The sequence below is a fragment of the Oncorhynchus tshawytscha genome, linkage group LG06 (assembly GCF_018296145.1).
Source record: "Oncorhynchus tshawytscha isolate Ot180627B linkage group LG06, Otsh_v2.0, whole genome shotgun sequence".
In the NCBI taxonomy this organism is placed as follows: Eukaryota; Metazoa; Chordata; class Actinopteri; order Salmoniformes; family Salmonidae; genus Oncorhynchus; species Oncorhynchus tshawytscha.
Window position 1 is genome coordinate 28,187,375 of NC_056434.1, and position 13,781 is coordinate 28,201,155.

Consider the following 13,781-nt stretch of genomic DNA (forward strand, 5'->3'; position numbering starts at 1 on the left):
ATAAAACACACACATAAATACAATATTTGAGATGATGAAAGTGCGAAAGCACACATAAAAAATTCACTCCGCCTTGATTTGTAAGTGTGTGTCTATGTTCCTAATCCTGACCTGCAGACCAGCCTGGCCTCACACTCTGCTACCTCGAAGGGGGAGAATTTGATCCTGAAGGTCTGGGTGGCTCCAGGGCTGATGATACCTACACTGGGCTCCACGGAGAAGGGTGGCAGGTCTGGGTCACCCAGCATCAGGCATGACACGCTCTCCAAAGAGCTGGCAGGTCTCACCCCTAATCTACTGCTCTGACAGGAGCGAGGGCTAACGTCTGGAAATATAGAGCACAGATCATGTCAGTTACAAGGTCTGCTGATATACAGTACATACAGTATATTGATAGCATATTTTTACATTTTCCCTCAAAACCAGAAGGCAGTGTCTGAAAGTTACTTCCATGATCAAAGTTGACACCTTTTCCATTTCTGTCCATTAGGACCTGCCATGAGTACTCCAGCTTCACACTGCCTTTGTTCACCATCTGGAGCCTGCACACCATGGGACATGATGAAAATTAGAGGAACTAAAATGACATAATTTGTATTTCTGACTTACATATGAAAGGCACAGAAACCCAAATAGACATTAACTTACTGGAACATTCTGGTCTGATAGAGCAGTGTGTCCTTGAAGCGGATGGTCTCTGCGTTGCAGGTGAACTTAGCATAATCACACACAGCACTGATGCGCAGCTCCGTCTCCCTGAATGACTTCTCTACTACAGAATGGACTGGCTCTGGGTCTGTCTCAATCACCTGGGGACAGACAGGACACACACAATTTAATATTGAGCTCTCTATCAGTGTTTAAATTGAATTGCCTCTCATTCCTTCATGGGTCATTATACACATAAATACAGTGCAAGTAAAGCTTCTGGATAAATAAAATGTTTTTCCATTTTATAAATTAAAAAAAGATCATGAAAGATTCTGCTTTATCCCAGCTGTTTTATGACTGGGCGGTCAGTCACAGATATTTGGGTGACTTCACCTTCTTCTTTGTAGGCTGTTGACTGCCCACTTGTTTTCCAGAGTCGACCCACTTGACGGTCCTGAGGCGGTCGTCCCAGTCTGGCACCTGGTCCACTGGCTGCTGGAACACCACTCTGCACAGCTTACACTTCACAGGCTGGGCGATCAGCACCACGGGCTGCTCTGAACAGAAGGTCACGGTCACCTCCTTGGCACAGCCTGCATGGAGGTGGCCCACCTGGGGGGAGAAGGAGACTTGGGGGCCATCGGCGGGCCACTCGAACCTCAGCACGTTATTGCTGCTCAGGTTGGTCATGGTGAAGGTCTCCTGGTAGGGCCTGGACACGTCACAGTCTCCAAAGAACAGCAGGTCCCCCTTACCTGGGTACAAAATACAAGGGAGGGACACATATTCAACTAAGGGCCTGAAGTAGTGGAAAACATGCACACCTTTGCTGTATCATTCTAAAAAGCTTTGAGGCCTTACCATCTGGTGAGTACTCCTTTTGCTGAGCCTTGCTGTTGATGTTGTCCAGGGAGATGACGTCATGGTAGCCCTCCCCCAGCAGCCGCACCAGTGTCTCCTCATACTGGTTGTCCACCACTAGGAGGCGCATGTTGGCCTCGAAGTTCTGAGCCACCACGGGACTAAACTCCACCTCAAACTCCGCCTGCTGACCACCTAACAACACCAACGAGACAGTGTGCGCCATCTGTCTCTCTAAGGGGAGAGGAAGGATGGATAGGATGAACTTTACAGTTGAAACAATCGTATTACTATACAGTGTCTCTACACAGTGTCTCTGCTGGTTTTCTCATGGACCAGTTGTATACTGTACCAACCTGTCCCGACCTCTGCATCTATCTGTGATGAGGAGATGTTGCTGCAGATGGTGTTGGGAGCAGCTCTCAAAGTGAACACCCCCATCTTATCCAGAAGATCAATGTGAATCTGCAAAGCAGTCAAATAATGCCAATGTATAAACAGCACTGTTCCAAAAACGGAATATAAACAGAGGATGTTCTCACCTGAGCGGGTACATTGACATCATTCTTCAGCACCAGGGGCAGGGTCTGGGCCCGGCCCACCAGCAGCCGTTTGAACTGCAGCAGAGGGTGTCCACGGCTGGTCCTCAGGACTGGTCTCAGAATAGTCACACTGGGAAGATTGCCATCACCCATCAGATCAAACACCAACACCTTGGACTTGGCCATGGGTTGCAGACTAGGAAATACAGGAGAGTGAATGATGAGAGAAAAGTTTACCCACACACACAGGTATGCACACACACACACACACACACACACACACACACACACTGAGGTATGTACCTGGTAGCTCCCTCCAGGGTGGCCTCAAACACAGCATGGTAGGTCTGCATGGTTTGAGGGGCGAAGGTGATGATGGCAAAGGCATGAGAGTGACTGGGTATAGAAAGCCTGCCAGGCGTCAACTCAAACACCTCCGTGCTACGCACTGATATCTGTAACAGACAAACAGTCACTGTTCGCCCTGCTGCCTTTACAGCCTACAAACACAATCAATCTCTGTTTCATAAACATGTTCATCAGAAAACCACCCATACCTTCGTAAGGACAGGTTTAACTGCGAGGCTCAGCTCGCAGGGCACCTTGCCGTTGTTGGTGAGGCGGAAGCGTGCTTTGGCCGGGCGACCCACCAGAACATTATTGAAAACGAATTTGTTCTCATCCTGGATATAGATGCCCATGGAATCACGGAATTGTTCACAGTACAACATGGTGCTGGTCTTGCAGATACGGTGCTCCTCAAAAATAGAGGCAATGTCTTTGTATGCAATCCCTGTAGAAAAAAACAGACATTTGGAAAGTGGGTCCCAATTTCAACATAAGCACTCAGGGCCAGGGGTAACGTTACATCACATTTCCTTCTCAATCATTGCTAACTCATATACACACCTGACATGCAGACTTCAGCCACAAGCCGGTAGGGGATACCGCCTGGATTGTCTGAGGGGTCTCGGTCAGTGATGTCCAGGGCCAGGCACTCCTGCCAGCGTCCTGCCTGCTCTGCCACACAGTCTACCGTGACCACCTGGTGAGCGCCCGGCGCCAGAGTACCAAAACCAGGCACCAATGAGAACACACCCATGGTGAAACGGGCCTGCACACCGGGGAAGAGAGGGAGGCATGGGGATGGGGCAGTGGTAGATTATGGATCCATATTCAAATGTTTATCTTCATTAAGGTCATTTACATCTGCTGAAGTTAGTTTCTAGGTATGTTGTAATACGAGGAGGAACTCTTACCAGAGTGGACATGCCCATGTCCTTCTGGATGGATTCAGTTCGCCGCACTTTGTTTCCAGTGAGGGGTTTAGCAGAGTGGTTCTCACGTGATGTTCTCTTCCCCACAATGCTGCAGTGAGACATAAAGAGGCATTCCATGACTTTGGGTTATACAGTGAAAGTGCTAAAATAGAGGAAGTATTAGGAGTGAGATACAGTAAGGTTAGAGTTCATAGTGGTGGTCATACCCCCTCCTCTGGGCAGGCTGTGGCAGGTCTTTACACATCCTGCTGATGTTGAAGCGGATCTCAAAGTCTCCTTTGTTCTCTATGGTGAAGGTTTGTGTCTTGCGGCAGCCGTAGACTAGTGGGCCAAAGTTAATGTCACTGGAGGGCATGATGTTGTATTTCGAGAAGAGGGACTGGACTGAAACTTTGATGGGAATGATGGCAATGGTCTCTCCACCCTCTGCAATATTTGGCTCAATCACCTTTGAGAAAAAGCAGACACCTGTAAGGCACCAGTGGATACTGAGACTGAAACAGCACACTACTGAAACTCTTCACAAGTTTTATTGGTTGAGTCTACTAACTTGACAGCGCAGAATTGGTTGCTCTCGGATGGACACCTCCTTGTTGTGGCGGAACACAAACTGGACGCATGTGGGCCGGTCGTTGGGGTTGAGGGAGCCCTTCTGTGGGGTGATGGTGAAGATCTGGTTCAGGTCTGGCACGGCTGGGTCTGTGGCCTCCAGGATAAACCTGGGTAAGTGGAGGCAAAGGGAGGGCTGGTGGATAATGTGCTTAATATGGTAAAAAAAAATGACATGATTAGCAGTTAGCTTTAGGATAGTGTATGTTTATTGATACTCACTTGAAAGCTATCTCATATTTGCCCTTGTTTTTCATGTTCACAGAAAGCTTGACCTCCTCAGATACTTTGATGGTTCCAAAGTCTAGACCGCCGTCAGCCCCTAAAAAACAAACACACGTATGGTAGATCAAGGGAAACACCATTCATTTCCCTTTCACAAACAGGAAAAGGAATTCATCCAAATCAAAGGGAGCTGGTAAAATGATGCATGTGTGAAAGAAACAAGCGTATCAGTCTGTGAGAACTCCTGTAAAGACCTTTAGGGAAGGTGATGTCCAGAGCCACGTCGTAGGCCTCAGCAAGGATCTGAATGTTCTCTGTATGGACAATACCCAGGATGTTCTCCACATCGGACACCTAACACACACAGCAACACACAGACAGAAAGTCACACAACAACAATATGAGATAAACAGGAATAATGCAACATGATGATACCAATCATCAAATTAATTATCACCCAGTACTGTACCTCGAGGCGAATGGCTCTCTTCAGGTTTATGGGCTTCATGGCTCTGAAATGCATCTGCAAGCAGAACTCAGAGTGTGGCAGGATGATGCCCTGGTCCTGAGACACACTGAACTCATCCCCCAGCACCTCCAGCCCACTCAGCCTCCAGGCTGCAGGCAGCAGCGTGTTGTTACGCAGGCACAGATTCCTTGTGTCCTTCCTGAGATTCACAACCAGCACAGGGAGAATGGAGTATAGTGGCGAAAGGAAAATCAACAGAAAACTACCATGACAAAAACAAATTCCTCTACTTTGAAACTGACACGCTAAAAAGCACTACAGTAGTTCTGTGCAATGTGGACTACAGCATTAATTAATTCCCTGACCTGTGCAGTAGAATCTTATCAAAATGCAGCTGCTTGCGTTCGATCTCGAGCTCGGGCCGGACCCCGCGACAGGAGAAGCGGAAGATGGCTGGTTCTGGGTTCTCTTTAATACAGCACACCACACTGTCCTCTATCTGCCCCGGGCTCGTAGGGTATGCCCACACTGTCAGCTCCTGCAAGGGCACAACATGGATACGTGGTACTCTGTGATTACCATACAAAGTCTCATAACAAAATGTGGTTATTACAGTTGTATACTGATAACATAAAAAATGTATGGATGTGAAACTGTTCATTGATAATATTAGTGACAATGACACCTTCCTGGTATGTTTGACTACATTCAACTATGTTATGAGTAGTTCTGATTGGCTACTTGTCTCTCGTTGGGCTTGAGGGTCATGTTGGGAGGGTCCAATAGGTAGGTGGTAGCCTTGGTGTCATGCTGGAAGCAGAAGTGAATCTCAGCATCCAGTGGGGAGTTATTGTGTATCACCAGCCTTTCCATGTTCTCTGGATACTTCCTCTCTTTATACCTATGGCGCAGACAGGTAACACACAGGCATACATCACACATGTTGTCCTCTATGGAGTTACAGTGAATAAACTCAGAGTAGGTAGTGGAAAATAATCCTCTTACCTATCTCTGGTCTTCCCACAGAGCAGCGGGCCAAACTCATAGAGGCCAGAGCGGATGATGTAGGTCTTCTGCAGAACCTCATCAGACTGAAGGACCCTCTTACTGTGGGCAAACACCATCCTGGGAGAGACCAAATGACACACACTCAACACATCATTTACAGTGATAATAAAACATATATATCTATAATAAAACTTAGAACAGCTCTGACAAAATTCAGTTAAAGGCCCAGCGCAGTCAAAAATGTGATTTTCATGTGTTTATATATATATATATATATTTCCACACAATGAGGTTGGAATAATACTGTGAAATTGTGAAAATTATGATAATTCCCTTTTAGTGTAAGAGCTGTTTGAAAAGACAGCCTGAAATTTCAGCATGTTTCGGTGGGATGGAGTTTTGGAGACTGGTGACATCACCAGGCAGTAAATTAGCTAATAGACCAATAAGAAATAGAGTTCCAAACCTCTCTGCCAATAACAGCTAGTTTTCCATTTTACCCTCCCCCTCAGACCACTCCCAGACAGTCCTAGCAAAATTCTTATGTGAGAAATTGATCTTTGCTAAGCTATTTTTGTTTCTTTTTGGCCATTTTAATTGAAAACTATCACAGTAAGATACTTAATTGTTACTCTGGCATTTTTTGTTATTGAGATAAAAACAGCTGCATTGGAAAAGCTGCAATATGTAACTTTTTGGGTGACCTGACCAAATTCACATAGACATGTGTGTTATAGATCTCTCATTCTAATTGAAAGCAAGTCTAAAAAGTGCTAGATCCTTTCTATGTGTGCTATTTCTATGCTCCCCATTCTTAAGATTAGTTTTTTAGTCTTTTACTGTCGGTTTTGTACACCAGCTTCAAACATCTGAAAATACAATATTTTTGGTTTATGGAAAATATATTTCACACCGGTTTAGATAGTAAAATGATTCTCTATACTATACTTGCTTGTTTTGTCACATAAACTGAAATTAGGCTAACTATTAGCAACCAGGAAATGGGGCAACTTCTGCATAGTGCATCTTTAAGTATAGAAATTGGTTCTATTTCACAAATGTCTTCTAGAAACAAATAACAATACTCACTTTACATCTTTGCTGATGGATGGATATGCACAGATGCCCCTACAGTACATTTGGTACCGTCTCTTTGTACCCAACAACTCAAAGTTCAGTGTTTGGTCAAACTTGCCAGGCAATTGGGAGTGGAACCAGATCTTCAGCGTCACCTCTCCATTGGATGGGACATTCCAGCGGAATGTGGTGAGCCTATAGAAAACAACACATTTAAGTCACATTTATGCACATTAGTGTATATTCTTATGTAGTGTATAGATGATCTCACCGCTGGTTGCGGTCCTGCTGGGACTCCTGTTGGCAATGCTCAGTGTCAGATAAGGGAGTCACAGCGTTGAGAGGAGGGGAGCGAGAGTCATTGGACCTGGCCCCCTTTTTGGCTGGGGTGCGTCTCTTGTCTTTCTGACTCTCTCTGCCTGTGTCTGCCTTCTTCCCCCGTCCTTTGGTAGGGGTCACCACTTCTTCCTGTAAGACCCATTCAGTTAGACCCGACTATGATGAATAGCTTCATTAATTAAACCAAGAGAGGCTGCAGTGGCTCGCAGGTCTGTGTACCCACATCCATACCCACATGCAAATTTGTGAGCAAAACATTTAAGCAGTTTTAGAGTTCATTTCCTGCAATTCTACACATTCTTCCATGGGGCGTAGAGAAGATTCAGCAATTTTATAACACATTTCATGCAATTCTACACATTCTGCCATAGGGTGGAGAGAAATGTTTGCTGTTTTTAATATGATATCTAAGTGAGAGTAACTGACAAAATCAATGGGGGGTCCCCCGGGCGGTAATTCAACCATTAATAAGTTTAGATAGCTGGCCGCTATACTTACTTACCAATCTAAAAAAAAATAGTTGACATGGGCAAATTGAGTGACTGTAAGTGACTGACATAAGAGAACAACTGCTGATGCACAACCAAATTTTGAAATTGCACCTTGTGTATTCTACTATTCTAACTCTCAGCAGTAAGTTGAGATCCCTACTGAGTTGGGCCGCCAGTTGTCCATCTCTGCTCTTGACATAGTGTTATTACTGTATCATCAATGGTGTTTTTTAAAGTGAGCAAGAAGTTTTAAAAAATAAACGAGTGAATATGGTGGCAATAGTGGTTTGATGTGTGAGGTTATGCTATTTTCCACGGAGGACCAATTATACCTTGACTGAGCCTTGAGCTTCAGCCTCCATGTCTGTATCCTTCTTCTCCCCTGTTGGATCCTCTGGAACTGAGGGCACCATGAAGGTGAAGCAACTAGTGATCTGCTGTGCACTGGGCACAGGCCTCTTCTTAGGGTAGGGGATGACAGAGAAGATAGTGGAGGGGGGGATAGGAGGGCCCTTGGGTCCCAGCCCTAAACCATCCAACACCTGAGGAACAGAGTAAGTTGACATCATGTAAAGCTTTTTTATCAAAGATCGTCATAGGGATAAAATATCAAATGAAGGGAGAGTATTACTGCACCTCTTCAAGAGGGGGCAGTTTGTTGCTCTTCAGGATCTCTATTCCGCTAAGATAGTCCCTCCCAGTAACAGAAAGGAGGATGTGGGGCACAGTCTCAGGTGCAGCCTCCCTGTCCCCTCCCTCAGACCCCTCCACTGCTAGAAGGGCCTGGCTAGGGGCTGGAGACACCAGCTTCACATCTGTGGCATCTGCCTTCAACTTCTCCTTCTCCAAGCGCTCCTTCTCCTTCTCCACCTTCTCCTTCTCCCGCTCTTTCTTGGTCTTCTTGCCGGAGGGGGCCTGTCTCTCAGGGACTACTTCCTCTGGCTCCTGGATGTTGTCTTCAGAGAACAGGGGCTGGAGGAGTTGACCCTGGGCTCGGTCCCAGAACTGTAGGATGTGGAGAAGCTGGGGCTGGCTCTGCTCGTAGAGCCTGAACCGAGACAGCAGCAGTCGGTCACCCTCACTAGACTACAGGGAACAGAAGGAGTAGAGGAGTTTCAATTACAGGCCAGTTAAACAGCTATTAAATGTTTTATTCATCTGGGTGTCAGCTATTCTTTAAACAATATGAGGTACAATCGTAAAAGGAGGAAAGGAACTAGTTCATATTCAAAATATGTTTGTCACGTAATGGCTGTGCGTTCTTATGCTTCACTTGGTATTTATGAGGGTAACATACCAGCTCTCTCTCTGGGTCCTCGCTTGGTAATGGAGACTCATCCTGACCCCCTGCCTTGCCTTCTTTTGGCTTCTTCTTCTTGGGTCCCTCCTCTGGTTCCCTAGTGCCCTCTGTGGGAGAGTCTTTATACTCCTTGCCGTCAGCACAGGAGGACATTTTTCTCCCATCTTTCACCGGCTGGTCCAGTTTTGTCTCTGAGCGTAGGGCACTTGCAGACTGTCAGTGTAAAGTGGAAATAAGGGAGGAACACATTAAGAAATGTCATTTATTATGCTACCACTTCTCCTATGCACTGCAATGAGCACCATGTGATGCAGCTTTTTTTAAAGACATTTTTATTCGTTCTAAATTGGACAATCAACAATTACAGAAATACTATTACCCCCCCAACTCAAAGATAAAGACAAAAACATAACAACAATCAAACATTAACAACAGAAAAAAGTCCTCACATTTCCAATAATAAAAATAAATAACGATTATAATATGTAGTCACAGATAATGCAGATTACACTTCAACTATAGCCAATATTCACACAAAATAATAGAGAATATACAGATTTACAGTTCCAATGCTTCTATAATACCGTGTGACACAGTTGGCTGATCTGACGAAACACTGACCTGTTTTCCTCCAAGCTGACTCTTCTTCCCTGATGAGTCGTCCTTGGCAGGCTCCTTCTTGCCTTTCTTGTTTTTCTTTTTCATCTCCTCTTCTTCTCTCACTCTCTCTAGTTCCTCTTGTTGTCTCCTCTCCTCCTGTTCCCTTTCTGCCCGCTCTTGTTCCCTATCACATTTACATACATTAACATACATTCACATTCCAGTCTGTTTAAACCATTCTCTCTAAGTCAGACACATTGCTATACCTAATATGTGCATAAGCATTTTTCATCCAATACCTGCGCTTTCGTTCTCTCAGTGCCACAAGGTGTCTGAGATCGATGCTCTCTTTCTCCTCCTCTGGCAGGGCATCATACTCCTCCTCATCCATTTCTTGCAAGCGCAGCTTCTCCTTCTCAGCGTGCTCCCTCTGTAAGACCTCTGTGACGGAAGGAGTGTTATTACCAGTCACCGTAGTAATTACCTCAAACTATTGTTTAGTTTAGCACAGTTCCCAGCTCCTTTGGCCTAGCTTGTCCTCACCCTCTGCCTCTCTCTGTGCCCTCTCCTTGGCCTTGAAGGCATAGTAGTTGTTGGAGAGATTGACCATGTAGATGAAGGATCTGTTGTTGAAGGCCTTGAGGATGATCTGAAGGGTGCTGCTGGGGGAGAGGCTGTACAGCGTTTCCAGCCCATCCATCACAACACCCCGGTGACAGTCACTCAGCTGCCAGGGGACAACACATACATCCCATTCATCATCAACACTCTCGAGGATCACACAGGAGATTCATTGAGGGTCCATCCCAGACCAAGGACTGGGAGGCCCATATAGGCTCTGTGTCTCTCAGTACTGTATGTCACCTGCAGTCTCTCTGAGAGGATGTCCACTAGCAGTTGGTCTGGTAGCAGGCAGCTCATCAGGCCCAGCTCTCCCACCTGGCTCACACTGATGCTGAGCTGCCGGTGGATAGGGCCACCACCCTGCACAGAAAGCAAGCACTAATAAGAGGCATTACAAACTGTGTCCTAGCTTTGATATAGTAATACACACTATTGTGATGATCAGGGTACCATTGAGGGGGCGGTGGGCTGTGATCCGTCGATCCTCTTTCCTCCCACAACACTGTTCTTGTTACGTGTAGAGATGGAAGAGGCTGGAGCTTTGGGGTCAATGACTTGACTGCCCTCAGCTGTGTGTTTGGCTACAGCCTCCACACTCAGAGTACCAGCACCCTGACCAGCAGGCCCCATCACCTCCACCACAGCCTGGGCTGTACACACACACACAAACATTACACCTACAGTTAGACAATTACAAACAAAGCATATAGCCTAGTTCGTCCACAGATACTGTTAGGCTTTAATGCAATAAATGACCATCTGTTTGATACAGTTATCATTGGCTGAGAGAGTGAGACACACCAAAAACGTCCTATCCATCAAGCTGAGACTCACCAGCCTCCTCCACCCTCTTCTGAGCATGCTCCATAGCAGCCTTGGCACACAGCTCCCGGGCCCGCAGGCCAGCAGAGGTCATCCCTGAGGACAGTGCCTCCAGCACTACAGCATCAATGTTCAGACACGCTGCACCATAGTATTTGGCCAGAGTCACTGCTGTGCCTGTTTTACCTGCACAGAGATATGTGCAAATGGTTGAAAGAAAAAACTGAGTGTTGAAAGTGTTGAAATCTTTTGGTGGATGTGCCACTCTTTACCTGAGAGGGGAGCCCCATGCACAATGATTGCGATGCCCCGGCGGTTTCGTGCAGCCTGGCCCTCAGGTGACAGGTCAATGCCCATGTGGCGTGCAATAGCTCTGGACACTGGGTTGACCTCCAGGTCCCCCACACTGGCAGTCCTGCTTTCCACTGTGTCTTTGATCAGGTCTGTGACAGAATGCAACATGATACCTGCTGTCTTTGATCTCTATAACTATTATAGTGTCTGAGGTATCCTGTGGCAAAGTTGTGTACTGTGAGCAGTGTGAGAGCTGTTCAGCTATTCTGTCTGTATCTTCAAGGTAATCTGTACTGTTCTGAGTGTTGTGATGTTAATGTTATATATTTGGTCTTGTTCAGTACCTCCACATGGAGTCCCATCCTTGGAGGGAGCTGCCTCTTTCTCCTCCTCCACGAGTCGTTCTGGAAGGGGTGGGGTGGCTAGCTCCTCCTCCTGCTCTCCCTTGTCCCCTGCCTCAGATGCCTCCTCATCTTTAGGGTAGCTAGCCTTGGACTCTGGGGAACCAGACAAAGCTCTGCGTCAGTGAGAACTTCCATTACAGATGATCCCAGATCAAATCAAAGCTTACACTGTAGCTCAAACTAGGCCCTTTATACAGTAAGTCCCAGATCTCACCCCTATGGATTATACATGACTTCTAAATAAGTAAGCCATCAGTAAATATTAATCTACTGCTCTGCAGAGGCTCCCATTTTGTAGATATGTCTTATCCATCCTGATAAGAGATAATTGAACAGTCTGGTTGCAGAATGAGAGTGTGGTTCCACTGCAGAGCAGACCTACCATCCTCCTCTTCACAGTTATGTTCATTGTAATAGTCGATTATCTCAGGAGGTAGTGACTCTCCCGGGGCGCGTGGGGGCAACAGCAGGACGTTCTGGACATCATAGCCCTTCATCATACGCAGAATCTTAAGAGAGAGGGAGAAATTAAATCCAAACATTCTTTCTTAGTGCTTGAAAGGTACGAAAACAGAAACGGAACAAAGGAGATAACTTAATGAGTTAAAAGAACCATGTCTTCCAGAGTGCACCATTAGAGGCAGTCAATTGATTTCACCTTATCTTCCTCCAGGTATTTCTTGTCAAACTCCAGGGAGTAGAACTCAATAGGAAAGGGGCAGGGGTTCCGTACGATCACTTCAGCCTCCTCTCCAGCACTGAATGGCAGGGTGGGTCCCAGCTCCAGCACAGAGGAGGAGAACTCCAGCTGGGGCTCCTCTCCCTGCCCCTGGGCCAGCAGCAACATCCTCTGGGTGCTTTGGGCCACTGACACCACCAGCCTCTGGCTGTACGCCCTCTATGGCGAACAACACAGCCAAGATGACAGTTACAGTACATCCCAAGGAAGCAGCCAGACACCATCTGCAGCCCAGCCAACAGTCTCTCTCACAGTATTTCCTGTGGTGTGTCTCTCCCGGACTCTAGAACATTACTTAGACCAACAAGTCATGTACTGTAGAGGCTTCACCAAGCTTTTAGTTTAGTTCAGCTAATCTCCATGAGACACCATCAAGACTCTAAGGCAGCAGACCTGTCATTGGGGTGTGTGTGGTGTGTGTGTATCTGATGGAGGAGATCCATACTGCAGCAGAGAGAGATAATGCCCTCTGTGAGTCTAGTCTCTTATCTGTGTCTCCCAGCTCAACCTGACTCCATCATTCATGAGAAAGATGAGCTCTGGAAATATTGTGCAAATGTGAACATGCAGTGTTAACAGAACAGACAAGAGACAGAGACACGGTCAAACTGTTTCTGTCATTATGGGAGAACAGTGTTCCTTGTAGTCATGACAGCTTAAATATATTGAAATGTTATGGGCCCCTGGTTTTCCTTACCCCCTCGGCTGGGCTGAATTTGACCTGGACGTTGACTCTATCTCCAGGATACAGCACGCCTGTTGAAGGTAGCATTTCAAATACCACTGGAGGAGGACACTGTTCCAATCTGGCCTTCCGTCTCAGGTGGAGGGGGACATGTTTGTCAATCTACACACAGGCCATAGACACATATTCCTTGAGTTTTTAACAATTATTAACAGGTCATAAATAACAGAGATACAATATCTATACCCTAGACTAATTAGAGAATCCCAAATGAATAACTATGTGGATAACTTCATTACTGAAGAGGAATATACAGTGCCTTGTGAAAGTATTCGGCCCCCTTGAACTTTGCGACCTTTTGCCACATTTCAGGCTTCAAACATAAAGATATAAAACTGTATTTTTTTGTGAAGAATCAACAACAAGTGGGACACAATCATGAAGTGGAACGACATTTATTGGATATTTCAAACTTTTTTAACAAATCAAAAACTGAAAAATTGGGCGTGCAAAATTATTCAGCCCCTTTACTTTCAGTACAGCAAACTCTCTCCAGAAGTTCAGTGAGGATCTCTGAATGATCCAATGTTGACCTAAATGACTAATGATGATAAATACAATCCACCTGTGTGTAATCAAGTCTCCGTATAAATGCACCTGCACTGTGATAGTCTCAGAGGTCCGTTAAAAGCGCAGAGAGCACCATGAAGAACAAGGAACACACCAGGCAGGTCCGAGATACTGTTGTGAAGAAGTTTAAA

General features: G+C 46.0%; 1 protein-coding gene across 4 annotated transcripts in view; it reads right to left on the reverse strand.

Annotated features, from left to right (window-relative positions):
- Positions 1-13,781, reverse strand: part of hydin (HYDIN axonemal central pair apparatus protein) — a 69,399-nt gene that overhangs the window by 8,176 nt on the left and 47,442 nt on the right. For 2 of the 4 annotated variants that reach the window (XM_042323143.1, XM_042323142.1), the window contains 35 exons: positions 13,033-13,182; positions 12,255-12,494; positions 11,979-12,105; positions 11,537-11,689; positions 11,171-11,341; positions 10,911-11,084; positions 10,527-10,726; positions 10,317-10,454; positions 9,996-10,179; positions 9,752-9,893; positions 9,474-9,636; positions 8,850-9,065; positions 8,189-8,638; positions 7,885-8,094; positions 6,994-7,190; positions 6,735-6,917; positions 5,643-5,762; positions 5,379-5,538; positions 5,003-5,175; positions 4,638-4,836; positions 4,423-4,522; positions 4,166-4,265; positions 3,885-4,053; positions 3,541-3,782; positions 3,314-3,422; positions 2,964-3,168; positions 2,612-2,847; positions 2,358-2,509; positions 2,055-2,250; positions 1,869-1,977; positions 1,513-1,746; positions 1,045-1,406; positions 649-809; positions 469-542; positions 112-325 (listed from right to left, as the gene is read on the reverse strand). In XM_042323143.1, coding sequence (XP_042179077.1) covers positions 112-325; positions 469-542; positions 649-809; positions 1,045-1,406; positions 1,513-1,746; positions 1,869-1,977; positions 2,055-2,250; positions 2,358-2,509; positions 2,612-2,847; positions 2,964-3,168; positions 3,314-3,422; positions 3,541-3,782; positions 3,885-4,053; positions 4,166-4,265; positions 4,423-4,522; positions 4,638-4,836; positions 5,003-5,175; positions 5,379-5,538; positions 5,643-5,762; positions 6,735-6,917; positions 6,994-7,190; positions 7,885-8,094; positions 8,189-8,638; positions 8,850-9,065; positions 9,474-9,636; positions 9,752-9,893; positions 9,996-10,179; positions 10,317-10,454; positions 10,527-10,726; positions 10,911-11,084; positions 11,171-11,341; positions 11,537-11,689; positions 11,979-12,105; positions 12,255-12,494; positions 13,033-13,182 — 6,413 coding nt within the window. Of the gene's footprint in view, positions 1-111; positions 543-648; positions 810-1,044; positions 1,407-1,512; positions 1,747-1,868; positions 1,978-2,054; positions 2,251-2,357; positions 2,510-2,611; positions 2,848-2,963; positions 3,169-3,313; positions 3,423-3,540; positions 3,783-3,884; positions 4,054-4,165; positions 4,266-4,422; positions 4,523-4,637; positions 4,837-5,002; positions 5,176-5,378; positions 5,539-5,642; positions 5,763-6,734; positions 6,918-6,993; positions 7,191-7,884; positions 8,095-8,188; positions 8,639-8,849; positions 9,066-9,473; positions 9,637-9,751; positions 9,894-9,995; positions 10,180-10,316; positions 10,455-10,526; positions 10,727-10,910; positions 11,085-11,170; positions 11,342-11,536; positions 11,690-11,978; positions 12,106-12,254; positions 12,495-13,032; positions 13,183-13,781 lie in introns of those variants that run through there. The other 2 variants (XM_024423520.2, XM_042323144.1) reach the window with 2 other exon arrangements.